Genomic DNA, 21,954 nt, shown 5'->3' on the forward strand with positions numbered 1-21,954 from the left:
ATCGCTGTGCCGTCATACGTTGATGTCCCGCGACCTGTGAATGCGCACAATACCATAGCACGAATACTTTCTTAATTGCATCGTTAGGGCTATAATTAAACGTTTTCTTACCTAATTCATCCAACAAAACTAACGAGTACGGCGTGGCGTGTTGCAATATCGCGGCGGTTTCGGTTAATTCTACCAAAAATGTACTTTGACCAGCCAAAATATCATCGTTCGCTCCCAATCTCGTGAAAATACGGTCCACTATTGTTAAACGACAAGAACTTGCCGGAACATAACTTCCCTGTAAGTGGCAAAAGTTTAGCTTCGGTTTGGTATATACCATTCATTTTACAAGAATAGAACGTACTATTTGTGTCATTATCGTAAGAAGTGCGACTTGGCGCATCAGCGTCGATTTACCACCCATATTTGGTCCAGTTAGAATTACGAAAGTAGCAGAATCACCGATTCCCAATGAAGTATCGTTAGGTATGAAATTATCCGAAAGAATACATGGGTGTCGGCCGTCTTTTATGTCGATAAATATCTGTTAAGACACATTTAAATTAGTATCGGAACATTAGATTTCTTTAAATAACGCAGCGAAATCGTATAGATATTACGTTTCCATCCGCGCCATCGTTGACTTCCGGCACGCACATGTCACCGCTGAGGGCATATTCTGCTAGGGAAATTAGAACGTCCAAGATAGATAAGTTATAAACGGCAGTACTCCACATGTCATACTTCTCGCCAAACTGCGCGAATATTCTTCTATTTAGATCTTTCAATACTTTATTCTTCTGTTCCTCGGCGTTTATTTGCCTGCTCAGAAGTTCCTGACGAAGGTTAATGCAATTAATGGAAGCCAAGTAGTTTCAAATACTTTACGCTCGGGTTATCATTGAGAGAAATAAAACCTTTGCCTCAGCGGTATAGTAACGTCTGTATCCTTTTCTCTGCGACTGAAGTTCGTATCCACTACCGACTTTCTTCACTTGCGACTCTGGAATCTCGATCTGATAGCGTTTCTTATCCGATCCGTGAAAAGTTACTTTCACGCCAAAATGTTGTCTTTGCTTTTCAAGATACCGTTCGAGATCTTTCTTTATGTCTGCAAGCTCCATTAAAACGGAATCGTATTCGTCGTCGACTCCTTCCTTTGGAACGATGCATCCTTCTTTTTTGGCTTCCTCGTGATTGAACGCGGTCTGAAATACATGTTGCAAGATAATGTCTTGCTTAATAACTACCATTAAAAAGTAATAGTATTAATTACCTCGAAGTAATCTAAAGTTTCTCTTAACGAAGGAAATTCGCCATCCGGTTCTAGCTTAATGCACCGACTTATCAAGCTACTGTTGAAATCTAAACCACAAATATTTGATCACGTCCATTAATCTGATTAATTTAGCTATTATTAAGCCCGAATAAACTGTGTACCTTCGAATAGGGCGACTACTTTCAAGACCTCCTCGAAACCGCTTAGGATATTAGTGAAATCTAGAATCTTCCTTTTCGAATACGTGTGACCTTCGAACATGATAGCTCTGCCATCAGGATGATTGTTCATTTTTGCCGAATTTCCATGACCATGAATTCTACAATTACGCGTATTAAATATTCATCGCAAACAATGATTTATTTTATTCGTTAGCGATGATTTCGACTCACTTGCTTAATAATCTTTCGAGATCTGGAAGTCCAGCCAGTATGCTACGAGCAGTTTGCACCGTATCTGAACGATCTATCAATTCTTGTATAGCTTCCTGACGTTCAATTATAATATTTTTGCGGCAAGACGGTCGACAGATCCATTCGCGTAATAATCTATAACGAGTTTGATTAAAGAAATACGGAATGATTAGTTTTACTTAAAACATACCTTTTCCCAAACGGGGTACAACAACGATCCAATGTTTTCATTAGGGAGCCTTCACCAAAAATTCTCAAGTTGTTAATGGTGATGGCGTCCAACACCTGATAACAATAAATATTAATTTACTCGTGTAATATTATGTACGTGGTTAGGCGACATTCGTGAAGTACCATATTATTTGCAAATTTAGAAGATGTGGCGATTTCAGTTGAGAAATCCGGCGGAACGTACGATTTGAATCGTCCCTGAGCCAACAATTGTTGCTCGAGTAAATATTCTTTGAGCAGATAAACGCATCCTCCCAAAGCATGCACCGCTAACTCTTTATCATCCGCGGGAGTTAAACCTAGAGTGTCATCTGAATAAAAACAAATAAATACATGTTAATGATAGTAAAACTTTATACGCGTAAAATGTAAGTATTTACTTTGATTAAGGTATTTCTGCAAGCCAGTAGGCCATGAAAACCCAGACTCTGGCTTCATGAAGTACTCTCCCTCGTGAAGATTCTGTAAGTCGTGAAAAAGACCCGTATAGATAAAATACTATATTAAAAATGTTGAAAGACAACGATGTTACGCTTACTTTTAACGTAGTTATGGATGACCAAAATTGAGTTTCGCGGAGGAGTGGTTCTTTGATGCATGCTGCTAAAGCATTATTCAAAATTTGCAATGTTTTTTGAGACAAATTACCGCGTTCATATACAACCTGAAATATGATAAATGAATTTAAACTTGACCAATCTGAATAAATGCGTAGTGGATCGGAACTTACGTGAACGGGAGGATAATGGGCAAGTAACGTCAATATCCTAGAATTGCATTGGTCATCTTCAAATTGTCCAAGGTAAAAGTCTCCTATTGTGGTATCCAAGAAGCACACTCCGTAATGAGACGTGTTTGAACCAGGTGAACATTTTTCAACAAGAGATAATAAGTAGTTTGAATTCGGTGTTGATGCTTCTACATCTAATGCAGTGTAGACTCTTGTACCTCTGGTGCTTATTTGACAAATTTCTCGTTTTACAACTTTGTCAAACTTTGTTGGTTTAGCCACTGTAAATACCATACACAGAACTAGGTCATATCAAGCTCAAGGTAATATTATTTTTAGTATCTTACTTTTATTACAACGTTGCGTCATCATCTCTGGATTCTCTGTCTGTTCCACTCTAGCTACTTTGTACCCTCTCTCTATAAGGCTTCCCGAGAAACGGCCATACCCGATTTCAGGAAACCCAGAATGTGCAAATTCTCCCTGTAATCACGTTTATTTTCATACCTCCGTAATTTTTGTGAAAAACTTCGAGGTACTTACGCGCATATATGTAAGATTAAGCTCCTTGACTCCAGTGACAGCATCCATGTGGTACAACTCATAAAACTTTCCTACTTTAAAGAAGAGAACGCAGTCAAAATGTTTGCTTTTCAATTCCCACCACTGTTTCATTGCCTAGAAAGATTTGTTACAGAAAATTCAATGCCATATAGCAAATAGCTGAATGAAATTACATTTGCAATCTTACAGGGGTTTGTTGAGTCAAAAATTCTGATGGAACATAGACAGTTTTTGGATCATAATCTGGGTCACTTGGAGACTTTTTCTTGATATCTCTTATTTTATTTGGTTGAAGAAAATCATATTTTAAATGTGGCCAGGACTCAACAGTACTATTGTTTGATCCCGAGCCTTGACTTTGTTGTGATACTTTGGACTCTTTCTTTTCCTAATGGAAATTAATTTGAATTGATGGAATTAGATACGAAATAGTCAAGAATAAAAACAATGTGTAACTGTTAGCTTACTTGGGTAACTTTCTTTGACCCTCCTTGACGTCTTCTACCAGGGCCAGATGGTAGCTTCCTTTTCTTCTGAAATTAACTTTGGATTAAGTAATCAAAATTCCGTATTTTTAAGCAGATATATTTTTTTACCTCTGGTGTTTCTTCTTCACTCTGTGTTTGTACTTCACTTTCAGGGTCTCCCTCACTACCTGAATCAGATTCTTCAGATGCATCTTCTGCATCTAAATCAAAGTTAAATAACAATTACTCCCTTTCATTGGCAACTATTGATTTAAATCTTCAGACAAACCAGGTTTAAATTCATCCCCAGAGTCTTCTCCAGATTCTTCATCAGGGATGATTAATCTCCTTTTTTTTGGTTGCGCTGGTCTAATTGGTTTTTCTTCCGCTTCTTCTTCATCATCGTCTTTGTAAACTCTTTTTCGATCCTCACTTTTATTTTCCTTTCCTCTGTTTGGAGTTTTAACTACATAAAATATTATTCGTTTAGATATTTAAACCTTTACTGTTTGAATTACACTTTTATATTAATTACAACTTCACACTAAACAATAATACGTATTAATAATCTAACTCAATTAATTATTTCCATGTGAACTGTTTCACAATGTACCCTTGTTCCTTTGTTCCTTTGCCCTTTTTGGTGTTCCAGGTTTGCCTTCAGACACCGGTTTATTATTTGGTTGCTTGACAGTTTTCGGTGACGTAAAATAATTGTACAACGTATTTGTCTTAGACATAATTTCACTACTAAATAATACAGAAGTTGCAGTTACATAAAAGATTCTCCCTTTGAATCTCTTCCAATCTTTTCTCGAAACAAGAACGTTCCCACGAATGCATGGATGAATGGATCAAAATCGCGGCAAAACTTTAGCTTTCTCAAAACCATTCCAAATTGATTTCGTGTTCTTAAACGTATATTCATGCAGTTTCGCCATCTAGGGTTGAATAATAAGAACTATTTAGGACTCTAGTTCAGAATTAGTTCGATATTTCGACAACATGGTTTGCACTCTCCATTTCTAAAAAATCCACATTTCTATCTGAACCATGAACGTAGATCTATTTTAACTACTATAGTATATAGTTAACTGGATATATAAATAACTATATATCTATTTTACCTATATATCTGGCACATTTCCTTTCATTTCCTCGCACATTTCCCTGTCATTTTCCATTCATTTCCTTTAGCCATTGCAACATTGTTACACCAGGAAATATCACAGATATGAGGCGAAATTATAGGGAACTATCACAGAAATGAGGGGAAATTGTAGGGAAATGTACCAGAAAATGTCATATAACCTATACTAACAGGTATGTCGGGGTGGTTGACATCTCCTAGGCGCAGTGGTGCCCCTGCTATGCGGCTACTTATTTTACAATCAGCCGGTTTGTCGGTTCGGTTGCCATCTTGTAGGCGCCCAGTTACCCCTGCTATGCGGCAACCTATACTAGTCGGTTTGTCGGTCCGGTTGCCATCTCGTAGGCGCAGAAGTGCCCTCGTTAAGAAAACAACAATGGCGTATTCGGTAAACATCTCCGTGGAAGCACCTATTGAGAATCAGATCCAAGAGATCACTTATGATGGCCAAGAAATTTATCAAGCGTGAGTACTTCCGTTTGTTACCAAATGCAGTCATTATCAAAAAACTGAGGATCAATTGAGCTAAATCTAAGCGAATCTATTGTATATGCTTTACTTAACCTTGATGTCAACATTGTGTTTACGTTTCATAATGTAACGTGTTGCAAAATAATTAAAGAAGTCGTCGTTTTTCAGGCCTCTTACGTTATCCGAGAATCTGGCAAAAATTGCGCAGAAAATTGACTTTAGTAAAACTAATGGAGATGACGTAAAAAAGGAATCGGAAAGTGGAGAAAAGGGCGAGGAAGACACGAAAGATTCAGCTTCTTTCCAGTCTTCTTTGTGGCCGTGGGACAGCGTCAGAAGTAAATTAAGGTTACAGATTGTATACTAATACTATGGTAATGTATTTTTATAAGGTTTTGAAGGCTTATAATTGTGTATTCGTTCACAGAAACGCATTAACCGAAGTATGCGTGTTAGCAGATGTTCTAGCAATAGCAAAAGAGAAGCATTACATGGTTCTAGATCCAGTGTCCCAAGAGCCAGCTGAAGTGAAACCTATGATACAAGTGTACGCTAGAAAGAAAGCATTAGCAGGAGCTGCATCTGTCATTATGATGGGTGCAGACAGATTAAAAAATTGCCAGAATGAATTAGCTAGAAATAGATCAACACCAGATTTTCATATTGAACTATTGAGACTGAGGCAAAACTGGCGCCTGAAAAAAGTTTCCAATTCGATTATCGGCGATCTTAGTTATCGAACAGGTTCATAATTATACTCTATATCTTACGAATTATTATTTATAAACTCAAATTTTAACGCTATACAAATTTACAGCTGGTTCCAAGTTTCCTCAGACGGGTATGTTTGAAGTTACAAAGGCAGAAGAGGAAGAAAAAACTAGTAGTAGTCCTCCTGCCTCTCCTAGCGCTGGAAGTACCGCATCTGTACAAGCTCATCATGCTTCAAATCCGAAAGCTTCCGCGTTGCGCGTTACTATACCTAGCGAACTGCAAGGAGTCGCGTACATAGAAGTACTATGCCAGAAAGGTGAAGATACATTTATTGTACCATTTATAATGTTGTAATCAAATGCTAAATTATATCAACTTTACAGATCAAGAGGACCTGTGTAGCGCAAATATTAGTTTGCTCAACAACAGTGCACATAGTTCCAGTGCAGACATGCATTGGCAGCAAAAGTTAGAAGCTGCACAGAATGTTCTCTTTTGCAAAGAGTTGTTCAGTCAATTGGCAAGAGAAGCTGTACATTTACGCGCGCCCATACCTCATATGGTTGTCGGTAATCAAATAATGGCGACGGTAATTTTCTTGTTCTTACGATTAATACGTCTAATATATTGTTATTATTCAAACTTTTAATAATCGCAGGTACTTCCTGGAATTCAACTAATTATAGGACTTTGTCACAGTACAGGAAATGATAAGAAACCTACTGCTCCTCCCCCTCATAAAAGCGATCACGATCACGTGTTAGAACATTCTTTGCATCAACTATTGCGCGAAGTACACCACAAAAATACTCATCATCCGTTTCCACATCCATCATCGGGACCTCTTGGGCCTAGTAAACGGAGATGCTTAGCTGGCCCAACGGCTGCCGACAGATACGAGCTATTGGAAATGACGAAAAGTCAAACGCTGCTAGAACAAATTATTCAACAAGCTCAACACTTCTTTATGAGATTGCGAACCGAGTACGTTTTAGATACGATAGCAAAAGAAGTCAAGGATCCTTTAATTGTTTCACATTGGAACACGTTGAACTCCCCCACACAATCTTGCGTGAAAATTAACATTTTAACGCACGGTTATGATAGTGTGTGTCGAACGTCGCTCGTTGTTCATGTTGGGGAGAAATCTTTAAAGTGCGTTTGTCGCGACGGTAGAGTGATGCACATGAGTTACGAACCTCAAGAACTACGCGACCTAATCTTTTGTCAGGTAATTAGAATTTTGATATTGTTTTAGTCTTTACCGAGCATTTATTGATGATTACTATATCGTTACAGATTTATCAGCATCAAATAACAGCGGTGCAACAATTAGCAAAATGTATGGGCTGGCAATTTTTAGCCAATAGTTCACATCTCGGTTTAGGTGCAGTGGAACCACTTGGTAACGCTAGCAGTTGTATTTTGGCGTCGCCAATAGGCGATAGGTATTTATTCGCATTCTCTTCGATCGTTAAAAACCAGAAACTTCTTATGAATCTAAAACAATTTGTTGGTTTAGGATGATAGCTGTTAGATGTGAACCACAAACGGGTGTGCAAGTAGCGATAGCTCATTCTCCTAGGAAAGATTTCTTCCCTGGGCAATTGGTACGGGAAAGGAAGTGGGAAAATTTAGGTGGTTCCTTCAAAGAAGTCCGGTGGGATAAGATGGAAGGGAAAAACTTTTTAAATAAAATGGAACTACTTATGGCTTCCTTAACAAGTTCCTAGACGTAATCAATAACTGACTAGGAATCCAATTGTTCCACAGGGTGAAAATTTATGATCGTACTATTAAATTTGATCTCGCATACGATACATAAAATATATTTCTTAATTGTACAATTAAACGGTGGATGAATTTGTTCCGAATAATATCTTGTCCATGATTAATTTCGTTTTCCAACTTATAATGTTATCTTAACATCTTCACCTAATAAGAGTACTTTTTTTTGCAAATGTGTCCTCTTTTTTTAATAAAATGATACTCAAATTAATTCATCCTGTGGTGTTTAATTACATAAGGATCGTTATTAAATGTACCTTTAGTTGTACAAAAATGGTCTTTATTTGAATGACATACGAAATATAATACCAATTGAGTAATAAACCATCGTGAAGTGGTAAGTGAAACAGAATGCCAAATATACAGATGTGTAATAAACACCTAAATTATGATCGTTAATTGATCTTATATATACAAAAACTAATGAACAATTCCTTACATATTATATCATCAGGTGTATATACTCTGTCCGAATAGTTTACTTTTAACTTTAAGGCGCGAACCGATTCACAAATTTACTCTTCTTTGTCCAATACAACATGTACAATACATACATACGCTCATGCATTCTTACAGTATGTACATTCACACGCATTTTAGACTTGTTTCTTTTGAGATACGGTGTTGTACACTTAAGGTACAACTAGATCCTGAATCAAAATATTATCTTGACTCGGTATTACAATTGTTTCGATGGGTTAAGGGACGGACTAGCAACTTGACCAAAGAATTCCATGCTAGAACGTATCAAGTTTTAATGGAGCAAACTTTCTCAGGCTATTTGTTCAAAACGAGAACGACGTTTGCACCAGACGTTTACAAGATGTGACAAACATTTACATTTCGAAGGATAAGTAATACTGATATACTTAACGGATTTTTCTATCGAGTTTGGTCAATAGTGAAAGTTATTAACCCATTTGCATCCAGTGAAATATTTTGCTCGCGATGGTTGCCCTATATCATTAGCCGCGGAATAGTCTGCAAGCGTTGAGTTACCTATACCACGAAATGTGGAATAATGCGCAACAACTGTAATCATTTGAAATTATGGGCGATATGGCAGTGTTGGGCAACATTTAATCAAAGTGACAATAAACTAAAATTAATTACGATTAATTCTGACGATTAAATTAGCTGAGAAGAATTAGTCAATGCCCAACTCCTGGTACATGGCCTATGACATACTTTGATTTACCGATGAAATTGAATTAAGTAACTTCTAACACATCTTGCATCTGTATTAATTTATTTTAGTCGATTGGCTCGTTTAATAATAGCAAAGAATAAAGGTATCGGGTTGCTAATTTAACATTACATAATTCGACGCATAGCGTATACTGGAGTAGCAACCAACTTTCATGGATTAATATCTAAGAAGAATATTTTGTCATGTCCATTTCTGTTAATCCCAACTACCTATCTTTTAATTTTGTCATAGACGCGTTTTTGCTCTCATTTTCTTGTAAAACAATGAGCTATACTTTGAGCTCTACCGCCCGCAACTTTAAAAGCGAGCATAGTTGTTATCATCAGAATTGTATAACCAGAAAAAGTAGTAGTTATGTAAGCTTGATATACATTCATCAAGGTCATACATGATACGAACAAGTGCGAACAGATGACCCACATAACTTGTCCCCAATTTTTGTTATCCAAAGCGGCAAAGAATATGACACCCCAGAATGTATGTAATAGAATAAAGCAAAGAGTTGTTGAAGCGGATATTATAAAAAAGTATTCAGAACCCTGTCGAAGACCCATTGTTCCAGGTCCAACTGCATCCGCAAGGACATTGACTAAAGCAAAGGCACCACTCATAAAACCAAAGCCTAAACCACACACATAGGCAAATACGTGTCTGCTATCTGCCACGTGTGTTGTAGTCACTTTTTCTAATCCTTTCTCTGCTTTCCGAAGTACCCAATACAAGAGGTACCTGTAAAAAAATAACAAAAATATACAAATATATCATTTTTGCAGAATATTAACACATTCACTGCTGTACATGAAAGTCTAGTACAAGATATATTAGATCCAAAGATCGTGGTTCAAATCTACCATAGTGAATGTGTTAAAACAGGGAATAGATAACACACCAAACATGTCATATGAAAGATGGAAAGATAAAGTATGATGTTTAATTTAATCACCTGAATGCCTCCTGAAATAACACAGAGAATACCAGTCCAAATGCAAGGTGATTTTGAAGTGGTACTACGGCATACCAGAGCACCGATGACAATAATAAAGAAATAAGCCAAAAAAAAGCACTGGCTATTAGTACAATAATTCTGACAGGTTCAGCCGCAACGGTGAACGTAAACATGGCTAACGGTGGGCCGAAAGCCAAAAAGGCACAACCAAAGAAATCCATAACTGTCATTTTTAACGAGGTTAGTGCCAAATCACTTCGTGTTATTTATTATTATACCAATCAGCTTTTCATGAAGTGCTAAATGTTCATAACCCTACCAAGCCTTTGCGTGGCTTGGACAGTACTTCCTAAGGAGCACATTTATTTTTTCCACTGATAATAGAAACTTGAAAAAAGCGATAATACAATCGAAGTTAAATGAATCAGGACAGTGATGAAATCACTTGGCACTAATCCTTAGGGTCTTCCTAAAAAAATGTAAACTTCTCGATACATGCCTCAATGGGAGCATTTCACTTAGGCAACTCAAGGCAACTCAAGACAACTGATTCCGATCCATGATACATATTACTAGAAAACACTAGGTTTTATCAGTGAGCGGACTAAACTGAGCACTACGGTGAGCGAACAGTGGAGTAGCGGGCTACTTTGATTTCTTTAGTTACATGGTACATTTCTCTTCATTTCCTGGTACTTTTCCTCTAACTTTCCTTTTCCGATGAAAGCCTAGTGAGTAATCCGTTCAGCAGAAAATTCCCAATGATCAGTGGTTAGTTGTGTCTGCTGAATGCACCCAATGTATCGATATCAGCCAAATTCTGTAGGTGGATACGATATACATATTGTATACTTTCAATAAAATACTAATTGTACAGTTTAACTTAAATGCTACTTCTTTAATGGAACTATTCATCTTACATATTCGTGTATAATATATCACTATCATGTATTGTACTGTAATCTTCCATTATCTTTACTTTTTAATTCCGTTGACGTAATATGTTACTATAAATAAAACGTTTATGAACATTCAATAGTATTGGTCCAGAAGTAAATCAATAAAAATATCGAACACAATATACGCACTTGTATTTGATATTTGATATGAAAACACATATGTTATCTGACACGTATTGTGAAATGTATCTTGTTTAAAGGAAACGCTTCTTATATAAAAGCGGAGATTTAGAAGAAACATACAATTTAAAGTCGCAGAATTAAGACATATGTTTTACAGAATAGCCACGTTCTCTTCAATTTTTATTTTTAATTTGTTGTGCCTAGCGTAGGAAGAGAGACAGTAGCGGATTTATACTTGTCAATGCCTGAAGCAAATTCCTTCGAGGGGCATTTTTATTTTCCAAAATGATTTATGAAAGACAAATGTTATTGCTAATGGAAACATGTTTATCTTCCTATTCTTATTAGTTCTGTGCTTGATGGATTCTCGTTACTATGGATTCATGGCGGCGATTGCGACTATCTATCGGCGATACGATGATTATGGTGTATTAGATCAGTTAGCTAGTTTCTTAGACAGTGGCGTAGCTAAGGGAGGTGCAAGGCAGCGATAACTGGAAACTATTGCGACATATTTAAATCTTGAAAATATAAACAAATACGAATACTCATCCTCGCGACTACTAATTTTAGCTACACAAACTATATTCCTCAAGTCTTGGTAGTAGTTCCTACCCGCACTGTGTCAGACATTGTAGTCAGCCTTCAAAACTCCTACGACTAAGCAAAAATTATTCGACACTATCTATATTTCCTATGCTGATGTTACTATATTATTTTTAGCACAAAATTCATCTTTCTTTTCTCTCTTTGCAATATATTGCATATCTAGAATCATCCGATATATTGCAATTTACACGGGAAGTTTTAAAAACCAGTTAACCCACGCACATTGAAGTATTCACGATACTAGATGGAGATATTTGATAAGACTTCGTTCGTTTAACGTGGAAAATAATTTCATTGTATAGTTGAAATCCTACTTCTCATCGAATAAATACTGTACCAGAGGCTGTTTACCTTCTGTTCGTTGTTCGAAATTTGTCGATTAGCTGAGATCCATTTCTAGTTTCTTGATAAATCCGCCCCTGAAGGTGGGTTCTTTAATTGACAGTTACGTTACTGTCGACATCGATTATAGTCCTACGGAATGACCAAGCTCTCGCGCACTTTCTTTTCAGCGCAGTGTGTGTATACATTCGCTCAGCTGTTCTGGTCAGAAGTGATCGCGGCTCATCTGATTGCACAAATTTTCGAAGCTCCGGGGTTTATTTTTAGTACGAGTGCCATGTCGTTTTTGTACAATCCTCGTGAATTTTTGCTGCGTAAGAGCATGTTACACGGTTTCTAATTCGATCGATACATCAAAGTTCCTTGCTGATTGACAGACTCGCTCCACTCGTCACTCACCTCGGTTATATTTGGGAATTTGACATTAATCCGTGATCGATGCGTCCCGCAAATTGATATTAAATTACGACTGTAACAATCAAGGCTGAACCATGAAGAAGACACGCTCGAATCTGTTCCGTGACATTTATTATCTGCCGTACAATGAGTGCTCCAAGATGAAGCTTTATTCCAGCAGTAAAGGTATTTTCGAGCGATATGTTTTCAAGTGAAAATTCACTAACGACATTTGCGTAGTTTAACGCTGTAGGCTACAAAATCTTTTTCTTCCCGTTCGTATTTGAATAAAGATGAATCGTTACATAGCTAAATAACGTTCCAGTGATATAAAAAATATTTTTTGCATTGACTTTCCTAGATCTTGAGATGACCTTTCTTACTGCTCTTACGTTTAAAGTAATTAAATTCGAGTTAGATGGAAATGAAAAGATTTGCAGATTTGTCGTGCTCGTTGAACTTGTGTTTATACTGTCATTTCCACTTGACCCATTCCAGCGAGTCTTCAGATGATACAGCGTATGGCTTTATTGAAGAAATTGAAAGTGCATAACGGTTGTGTAAACTCTCTCTCTTGGAATAATACTGGTGAATTGATACTGTCTGGTAGCGATGATCTACACCTTGTACTTACCAATGCTTATGATTACAAGGTAAGTCTTTGGTCAGTGTATGTAATTGGAAGATTTGTTTGAGAAGGAAACCTGTATAAAGCATTGTTGTTCGAAGTTTACCTTTCCATGGATTTCATTAATAAAGAAACAGCAGTCCCTTGGAGTAAAATTAAATTATTATATTTATAAGCCATTTGAGAACTATTTTTTAAAACAGTATTTACTATTAGAACAGTATTTCATTTTTTTAAATTTAATTAAATTATTTATTTAAGCTTATTATAGCTTCAACAGTTCATTTTATAAATGGACTGATTTGCTGATGCAAGTTACATTAAAGAACTTTATTATTTTGTTGTATACATTAATCTCAGGTATAGTTGTGTCTTGTAAAATTCTGTGCCAAGGTTATTTATATTTCCACCCATGGTAAAATGTATTCAAGTGGAGTCTCATGCATTCACCTTTCTCTATTTCTTAATACATTGATGAATTTTTGTTTTACAAAAATAGGATAGGACAAATTTATAATATACAAAAATGTTGGCTTTATTAAGATTGTTATTATAAATATACATTGTAGACCAAGGTTACTTCTTGCATAGAGTGATACATTTTCATGGATCTCTTATTCAAAGGGAACCTGTTATGTAAGATCATACATGGAGAATTTCTACCAAAAGGAAATATGATTGAGGAAGTTACATTGGCAATAAACCTTTTCAAGGAAATATCATAGTTAAGATAGTTAATTCTAGCCAAGGTCTAACATTGACATAGATAGAAATGCAGATCCCTGCCAAATGAACAAAATCCTTTGTGTGTAATACATGTGGTGCTAATTTTGACATTTAGAATCATCAATCTAGATCCATCTTGTTAATTAGCAAGGATAAAGAGCTCTATCTATATAACTCTATAAAAAAAAGGATGAAAAAAAAAATTGTACATGATCACTACATTGTTACAGGTGATGACAGATTATAAAACCAGTCACAAATCAAATATATTTAGCGCAAAGTTTCTGCCTAACAGTGGAGATCATCGGATAGTTTCGTGTAGCGGCGACGGCACTATTTTGTATACAGGTGAAGACTCAATAGCTATTGATCATGTCAATAATTGCACAACCCTATTGATTTATAATAAAACATTGACGCTTGCAGATTTAATGAGGAAAACAGAAACGTTTCATAATCAATTCAATTGTCATAGTGGCACTACTTATGAGGTAGCAACACTTCCTGGTGAATCACACACCTTTCTAAGCTGTGGGGAGGATGCAACTGTAAGATTATTTGATCTTAGAATAAAGGAGAAATGCAATGCCTTGAACTGTAGGAAGGTAAATTGTACACTGGTCACAGAAAAATTAATCACAGAAAATTTGAGAAGTAGTGATTGTATTTTACGTACTTATAGGATGTACTAATTTCTTGTAAAAGAGCTATAACTGCCTTGTCGGTAAATCTCGCTTCGCCCTACCAACTAGCGATTGGCTGTTCCGATAGTACAGTAAGAATATTTGACCGAAGAATGCTCGGAACTCCAGCTGATGGTAATTTTACATTTCGTTTAAGTGAATAATTCGATACCTGGAAAAGATGAAAAATGCGTATAATAATTTTGTAGGGTGGCCAGATAGGAGTAGAGAGTACCTTGCCTTATGCAGATTCACAGTTCCCGAATTTGAAGGGAACTCTCATAGAATGACATCGTTAAACTACAGTCCCGATGGGCAAGACGTTCTTGTTAGTTACAGCAGCGATCATCTTTATCTGTTCAACGTAAAGGTATTAACATCTTGTCATAAAGTCGTAATAAAATCACGCGAATCAGTTTGCAACATTAATTGTTTCGTTTAGGACCAGGGTACCGTGCAATTGAAGAAAGACGTCGCGGCAGGAAAAGGTGAAGGAAGGAAACTGAGGTTACGATCGCCTCTACCTGTACGTAGATTGAGACTTAGGGGCGATTGGTCCGATACTGGTCCAGACGCTCGACCTGAACGCGAAGGTGGTCGACGTAACGGTATAGGTGCTTTGAAATTAAATTCAAACCTTTTTTTTGAGTCGCTAATATTTTCTAAAAAAAAATACAAATTGATTCCCCCTGTTTCCTAGAAATTGCACAAGCTAGACCAGTGCTTCACACTTCGTTAATGCAGAGAATGACGGACGTTCTTAGTAGAATGTTAAACGATCCTGCCACCAGAGCTGCGTTGTGTGGTGGCGGCGAAGATAGTTTAGAAGGCGTGATCGATCACCAAGATAATACTCAAAATAGCAATGAAAACACTGCGGAAGCTAGCGAGGAAAGACGTAGCGAATCTGAAGGAGCAGAGAGAGTTCCAACCCAAAGCAACCAAGAAACAGGTAGCGGATAGCATTCTGTTTCAGAGTAAAAGATAAACAACTGTACTGTGTAACGTTACTCGTTATCTATTATGATCGTATCGCAGTAATAATAACTTAAACGTACGCAGTTGTTGCAGAACGACAAGCAGAGGGATTCGAAGGTGCATGTTCGAGCGGTACGCAAAGCGAACCCGAAGCAACTCGTTCCGCGATAGCGAAGAACCAGTTACCATCAGAGCAAACGACTGACGAAAACCCGGTTGACCCCAAATTGAATGTTCCTATGAAAACTGAATCTAGTCAAACAAAAATACAAAAGTGTTCCGTGCAACCTTGTTCTTCGCGTACTCCGGATAGGTGCAACGATAATCTAGAAGAAGAGCAAAGCAGTAGCGTAGACTCCCCGTGCGCGAGTGTGGAGAATAAACAGAAAGGACACATGATGGAGAACTTAAAAGATAGACTGGCAAAGATGAAGGAAGGCGTCATCATGAGGTACGACATAGAAGAAGCTGAAGAAACGAAAAGTGGAAAGTTTGTAACTCGTGGACTTATTGAGTATGTTTGCATGTTCTTTTATAGAAACGGCAGCGAACCGGGCGTGAGCTTCATTTACACGGATAAAAGTTCGACCAGCGCAACTATATGCTGTCCTACAGGTTCATCCGATAGTCGCAGTAACGCAACGTTCTCGGGCAAAAGTCATGACAAACACTTACGATATAGTGATACACAAGAAAGTGAGTAGATATGGCGTGTAAATTGATGCGTTTTTAAGAAGATTAGAAATCATGCGTTATCTTTTCGACAGAGACTGATGAAAGCGCTTTTACCGATAGTGACGACGACGATATAGACCTTAGAGAAAGGTATTCTAGGTAACGTATACGAGTTTTGAAGAGGATCCATATTTAAAGACTAACAAACTAAAAATATAAATTATTATCTTTTTATCTAGATTCAGAAGTCGAGTTGTAGAAAAACTGGACGAAGCTATCGATCATGACGAATCGTCTCAAGGGTCCACAAGCTCCGATAAGGCATACGTAACGAAACTTCGCGTGAAGCAAAAGTACATGGGACATCGCAACGCTAGGTATATTCTCACTTATTTTCTGTCATCGTGGTGACTGTAACGATAACTTGTTGGTTCAACGCAATTCTCGCGTTAATTGTTTCGAATCATTGAGAAGGCTATAAGCGATTCTAAACGAAGGTGTACATGACTCAGTCTTGTGACTAAAAGATTAACAATGTAATCAAACCACGTGTTATTGGATGAGATTAAGTAACGAAACGTTGTAGGAGACTTTAGTTGATAGACCAAATCTGTTTAGCGAGTTTGGTACCTCGAGAGAAACCTTGTCACGTAATAATGTTAACCAAGGTTGTTTTTCATTGCGTTCGACGTGTATGTACGTTTGAATCAATCGGAAAGCCAGACTATTGACTCTCAAAGTTCCGAAAAAGCCTTCGAGCGGACTGGGCCATTTCTCAGGGGGCCGTCCATATTTTATCTGATCGGTTGGCCTTCCCCCCCCGGTTGACTCTAGTTTCTTTAGGACCATGATCAAAGAAGCGAACTTCTGGGGCAACGATTTCGTCATGTCGGGTAGCGACTGCGGCCACGTGTTCATCTGGGATAAAGACACGGCAAAACTGTGCATGTTACTCGAGGCTGATCAACACGTGGTCAACTGTCTACAACCCCATCCGTATTTGCCTTTGCTGGCTACCGCAGGCATCGATTACGATGTCAAGCTCTGGGCACCCATAAACGACGAGTCCACCTTTGACGAGAACTTTGCCGAAGATGTAAGTCACATGAAGCCAGATATGGACAGAATTTTCATCTACATAACGAACTTTTAATATTGAATAGAAAAATATTTTTTAATCTGTTATTCGTTCAATGTAAAATTCTTAAATTTTGTCCATCTCTGCTACTAATGCACTGTTCGTGTAAACGGTACAACAATTTCTGGATATTTCCAGTTGAAAAAGAGGAACGCGATCATGTTGGAAGAGACCAGAGACACAATGACCGTACCTGCTACTTTTATGATCAGAATGCTGGCATGTCTCAATCAGATACGCAGAGGTAGTGAAAATTTATAATAATACTCCCCAAGACTTCCTGGTAGTTCACTACACTAGTATGACCGAAGATACGTAGTTAAGAAAATAATATACAGGAGAGTTTGGCAGCTTTTCCTGTTACGTGCAGGTATTGGAGTATATAACAGTGTACAGAGTTTTGTCTCACCTTTATCGCGTTGTGAGTTTGTTTAACTTTGTGGTTCCAAACAGTACGCTCATGAATCTTCATCTTACGTTTTTATTTTCTCTTTATGTCATTATTTTTTTTTTTTTTCAAAATTGCATAGCACAACGTTCATACCGTTTTACTAGGTTTACTACTCGTTACGCGACCTGACGAATACAAAGAGAAATATTTAATATCGTGTTAACATAGAGTTAAAGGGAAAGAACGTCTTTGAGAAAAGGACACAGTAAAGTACAAAGTCTTACATTTTTTCGCTTATCATTCCTGAGCCACTCAGAGGCTGAATATTAATAAAAAAAAAAGAAAAAAAAATGGTATTGTTAAAATTTTGTAATTTTCTATGTTACTGACAATATTTATGTGTATACAAGAACAGATATATATATATATATATAGGTATATATATATATATCCTACCTATTTAAAATTGTTGTAGCGATGGAAATAAAGTTTTTAATCAAAACACAAAGAAAATATCTTTACTATACCAGAAAATGCGTGCATTCACGGTATGAAAAAGGTATTTTACACTATATGTATATATGTCCTTTATCATTAGATTTATTTATCTAGCACGTAACATGTTAAAACGAGATTATACGAATACAAAACTATTCTTGAATTTTTTTTTCATTTATCCACGAAAATTCATTCAAGTTTTCCACAAATGCAACCGATAACAATCATTCTTCTCACTGTAATTAAACGTGGTTGTCAAGTGTATGCTCTTGAATGTTGTATGTCGATACGTGTACGAGATCCTTAATTTAGTACTTTATTTTATTTCAAACAAGATCACGCCACTTTTCTCTCTTTACGCTTCACCGACATAAAGCTTCTGAGTGTTATTCCCGTGATAATAATATTGCACAATTCTCGAGATACTGCTCTTTAAGAGCAATCGTAACTTTTAAATATTCAATACAACACATGACCACGATTGTTTCTAAAGAGCAACTATCTACGCATAGTACTAGTATTATTATATCGAAAACCAACGAAAAATCTAAGGGAACAAAGCATTGCACATTATTTCACGCGAACAGGAGATCAAGATTGGAATCGAACACGTTGCTTCACGGTCATTTGTCTGAATGAGAAAGGAGAAATACACAAAGTAGCTACTAGACTTGAGCAAGCTCAATTTGAAATAAAAATAAGAAATCTCCGAATAATTTATTTCATTTTTAGCTATATAATATGATAGCAAAGTTCGTATGGGAACCTGTTAGACACCCTGTATACTTGTGATTTACATAACTCAATTACCACATAGTCTAGGAACGATGAATACGACGATAGATACGTAAAATAGTAACGAAACACATTTCTTATACCAATTTCTTTTTCCTTTAGAATTCCTTTATCAATTACTTACTTTAATGGCGCAGTGAAATTTGTAATTTCGTTTATAAAAAAATTTAGAAGCGTACAAGCAATATTATTATCAAAGTTATCTCATATAATTTCTACAAATGTTATTTTAAAAGTGCCCAGGTATTGGTAGCTATTAATTATTTAGGTAATTCTGACTCTAAAACGGAATACTACAGAATACTTCCGGTTCTTTTGTAGGTCGCGGTCGGAACAGGGGGAGAAGCGGACACGAGCCCACCGAATTACGAGGTTGCTAAGCGATTTTCGACGAAATTTTTGGGAGGTCGGTCCCGACGACACAGCATATCACAATGTCGACAGTCCCAACCGACTAATCAGGTTGAAAAAAAGAAAAAAAAGAAACACCACGTATTATTTGATTTATCGTTGCAAGCGTAATTTTCAATTAATTGTAAGAATATTCAATCATGATAAGCTTCCGTATCTCCAGTTATATCGCTCTCGGAGAGAGATAAGTCGTTTCTTTATTATATTTTTCTTCGCAAATTCTATTCAAGGCCCGATCTTCTCGATATGTACACGAAACTCCGTTACCACCAACGAATGTTTATCGCGATACAAACACTATCTTGCCTTACGGAGCTGATCGAATTACCTGTCGTGTTTGTGTACGCCAATATTTTTCTTATTCTCTTTTATTTTGTGTGTGTACGCGTGTGCGTGTGACTCGAGCGAGATACTCAATGCGTCGCTCTAACTTTTATTTTCTTCTTTGAAATAGATCACCTGGCTGATTCGAAACATATAGCGATTACGTGGCGAATTTCACACGAAATAATGTTATTGTAACGATAGACACAAGTAATGGAGTAGATAACAGATAAGAGTGGGTTTAACGACCGACGCATTGTTCCGGGAGGCGAGGTGTACAGGTGTTCCGAGGCTGTACTTTAAAAAAGAAAAGAAAAGAAAAAAAAACACGAAGTCGCTAGTGCATTATACTTGTAATTTTCTACGTTCTCTTAATTCGCGAGCAGTAGAACGAGGAACGGTAACGAGCGACTCGTCGTGACCCGAATGTAAACGTTTCTATTGTTTCGGTTGGTTCCGCTTTGTTAATGTTAGCGCGTGTGACGTTGCACGGCTAGATAAGCGAATGGCGGCGTGCCACTCGAAAGGCTTTAACTATTTTAACTCTTTGCGCTCGGATTACGCGTCGGGGCCGATATGGATTTGGGAGAGGAATTCTTGACACTTACAACTTGTAAGTACAGGGCGGTTGGAGAGTAATTGAACATTTTTAAAAATGTATTTTAGTGGCTAAGAATATTTTTGAACGTAGTAGACTAATCAAATCTCCGTTACCAATCGGATTAGAGTACGTTTTTATACGAAATAATCGAATTAATTGCGCATTTTAAACACAATATACAACCTTAGGGAGACATCTATTTTTTTTTTTTTATTGATCTCGTGCAAAAATAAATTTCTCTTCGGGTATATGTATTGGAAATAGTTATAAATATCGTGTAATGATCGAGACTCGTTGGGTATTGGTAGCACAAGTATCGTAAGTATGTAAATAATGTACAAATTGATGATGGTTGTTAATTTGTCGGGATGTGGATACAAGAAGCAATCTTGTTAAATAGAAGGAATGTAATTCCAAATAAATTTGAAAAATATAAATGTAAGATATAGAAATGAAAAAGATATGGCTCCGCGTGGAGCAACGCACACATGCCTGAATCTCGTGTGAATTTGTTTTTATTTAAAAAGGTCAATAAGTAATGGCTACCATCCCTTAGGGTTGGATATTTTGCTATAAAACTCAATTGTTGAATAAAATATACTTTTCGAAATATTTAATTATTTTCTCGATCGCTCTGTGATAAGTGTGCTGTGCCTTAGATTGCTACTCACTAACATTCGTACATAAAACAGCGCTCCTGCATCCGTTACTTTAAGTTCTTCATTGTATTTATAAAACTATATGCAACCTAACTACAAAATGTTATTAGCATTGAATGAAAAGTACCACCTCGACTTCAAGACATCTTCATAGAGGATATTCCTCTCTACATGTAGAAAGAGTAAATATACAATTTACGTCCCTATTACGTGAACGTGTTAAAGAAGTACATATATTTTTTATATGTAGGAAGGGTAATTAGGAACATAACGTAACGTGAAAAATTAATCTACTACTTCGATAATTTATCAACATGTAAAGCAACTGTGTAGAGCATCTGTAATGTTTGAATATTAAGTGGGGTTAGTGTATATGATTTTATATGATGTATAATATATACATATGTTCCACAGAGGCTACAAGTTCGCAGGTGACAATCCTTTAACGCACTCGAGACTGCTACATTATTACGAAACTATTTTCAGTAGTCATCAATAATTTTTAGTTGCTGCCTCATCCTTTAAACATGCGATGTGCTACACGATTCGTCAGTCTCGAATGTGTTAAAAGTTCCGAACGCAAAGGGTCGAATTAACATTTATTAACAATAGACTTAGGATTTCGTTTGGTCGCAATGTAGACACGCTTGCAAGAAACGACAATGTTAAATTAACAAACGAAAAGGAAGTTGCAGTTTAAAAGGGAATTAAGAGATAATGATCATACTGTCTGTCAGTCGTTTCGAAACTAGAATACAATTTGGAGAGATTTAATTATACCCTCTCGAGGGTTCTAGTAATTTCAGATAAAAAAAACTGGGATCGAGGGTGATGATCGCCGGAATTGCATAACGGAGACGTGTGTATTTCCTTGTTTTATTTCTCTGAACATTAGGACAAAATTGTAATCAATCGCTTATCCGTTTACCGTAAATCCAATAATGTCTGTAATAATGAATTAGCGTTATATTAAATGTACCGATGAGAGATTTAATAATCACACTTTCCTCCTATCTTTCTCTCTCTCTCTCTCTCTCTCTCTCTCTCTCTCTCTCTCTCTCTCT

General features: G+C 36.8%; 4 protein-coding genes across 8 annotated transcripts in view; 2 read left to right on the forward strand and 2 right to left on the reverse strand.

Annotated features, from left to right (window-relative positions):
- The window catches only part of LOC128877553 (probable DNA mismatch repair protein Msh6), a 7,238-nt gene extending 2,099 nt beyond the window's left edge, over positions 1 to 5,139 (reverse strand). The window contains exons 1-21 of the mRNA XM_054124941.1: positions 4,997 to 5,139; positions 4,289 to 4,616; positions 3,965 to 4,141; positions 3,805 to 3,896; positions 3,676 to 3,741; positions 3,396 to 3,596; positions 3,188 to 3,322; positions 2,992 to 3,127; positions 2,645 to 2,925; positions 2,453 to 2,578; positions 2,295 to 2,376; positions 2,038 to 2,225; positions 1,874 to 1,968; positions 1,663 to 1,818; positions 1,432 to 1,589; positions 1,268 to 1,356; positions 909 to 1,199; positions 612 to 827; positions 356 to 535; positions 112 to 289; positions 6 to 34 (exon numbers count right to left, since the gene is read on the reverse strand). Of these exons, the coding sequence (XP_053980916.1) occupies positions 6 to 34; positions 112 to 289; positions 356 to 535; positions 612 to 827; positions 909 to 1,199; positions 1,268 to 1,356; positions 1,432 to 1,589; positions 1,663 to 1,818; positions 1,874 to 1,968; positions 2,038 to 2,225; positions 2,295 to 2,376; positions 2,453 to 2,578; positions 2,645 to 2,925; positions 2,992 to 3,127; positions 3,188 to 3,322; positions 3,396 to 3,596; positions 3,676 to 3,741; positions 3,805 to 3,896; positions 3,965 to 4,141; positions 4,289 to 4,415 (3,003 nt within the window). The 5' untranslated portion in view covers positions 4,416 to 4,616; positions 4,997 to 5,139. The remainder of the gene's footprint in view (positions 1 to 5; positions 35 to 111; positions 290 to 355; positions 536 to 611; positions 828 to 908; positions 1,200 to 1,267; positions 1,357 to 1,431; positions 1,590 to 1,662; positions 1,819 to 1,873; positions 1,969 to 2,037; positions 2,226 to 2,294; positions 2,377 to 2,452; positions 2,579 to 2,644; positions 2,926 to 2,991; positions 3,128 to 3,187; positions 3,323 to 3,395; positions 3,597 to 3,675; positions 3,742 to 3,804; positions 3,897 to 3,964; positions 4,142 to 4,288; positions 4,617 to 4,996) is intronic.
- Positions 5,121 to 7,885, forward strand: LOC128876788 (mediator of RNA polymerase II transcription subunit 17). The gene is made up of 8 exons (XM_054123458.1): positions 5,121 to 5,290; positions 5,465 to 5,644; positions 5,724 to 6,040; positions 6,114 to 6,326; positions 6,394 to 6,599; positions 6,669 to 7,241; positions 7,310 to 7,458; positions 7,533 to 7,885. Exons 1-8 carry the CDS (start codon positions 5,121 to 5,123, stop codon positions 7,741 to 7,743), a joined length of 2,019 nt encoding a protein of 672 aa, XP_053979433.1. The 3' UTR covers positions 7,744 to 7,885.
- A 155-nt stretch (positions 7,886 to 8,040) lies between these two features.
- LOC128876803 (gamma-secretase subunit Aph-1) lies at positions 8,041 to 10,590 on the reverse strand. The gene is made up of 2 exons (XM_054123495.1): positions 9,952 to 10,590; positions 8,041 to 9,737 (listed from the first exon to the last, which is right to left on the reverse strand). The coding sequence occupies exons 1-2, from the start codon at positions 10,182 to 10,184 to the stop codon at positions 9,254 to 9,256; spliced, it is 717 nt and encodes a 238-aa protein (XP_053979470.1). The 5' UTR covers positions 10,185 to 10,590; the 3' UTR covers positions 8,041 to 9,253.
- Positions 10,591 to 12,118: 1,528 nt separating this feature from the next.
- Positions 12,119 to 21,902, forward strand: LOC128876785 (DDB1- and CUL4-associated factor 6-like). Of its 5 annotated transcripts, none has more exons than XR_008457117.1 (15): positions 12,119 to 12,569; positions 12,882 to 13,036; positions 13,968 to 14,085; positions 14,164 to 14,342; positions 14,420 to 14,555; positions 14,630 to 14,790; positions 14,863 to 15,034; positions 15,121 to 15,372; positions 15,483 to 15,849; positions 15,937 to 16,094; positions 16,166 to 16,232; positions 16,313 to 16,450; positions 16,908 to 17,169; positions 17,350 to 17,581; positions 19,217 to 21,902. XR_008457117.1 is itself a non-coding variant. In XM_054123451.1 (15 exons), exons 1-15 carry the CDS (start codon positions 12,479 to 12,481, stop codon positions 19,273 to 19,275), a joined length of 2,415 nt encoding a protein of 804 aa, XP_053979426.1. In that variant the 5' UTR covers positions 12,119 to 12,478; the 3' UTR covers positions 19,276 to 21,902. The 5 variants fall into 5 exon arrangements, 4 of the variants coding, with proteins under 4 accessions (XP_053979426.1, XP_053979425.1, XP_053979428.1 ...); XM_054123451.1 differs by having other exon boundaries at positions 14,863 to 15,028; positions 17,350 to 17,455; XM_054123450.1 differs by having other exon boundaries at positions 12,121 to 12,569; positions 17,350 to 17,455.
- Positions 21,903 to 21,954: the final 52 nt, after the last annotated feature.

The sequence above is a fragment of the Hylaeus volcanicus genome, chromosome 5 (genome assembly GCF_026283585.1).
Source record: "Hylaeus volcanicus isolate JK05 chromosome 5, UHH_iyHylVolc1.0_haploid, whole genome shotgun sequence".
Classification (NCBI taxonomy): Eukaryota; Metazoa; Arthropoda; class Insecta; order Hymenoptera; family Colletidae; genus Hylaeus; species Hylaeus volcanicus.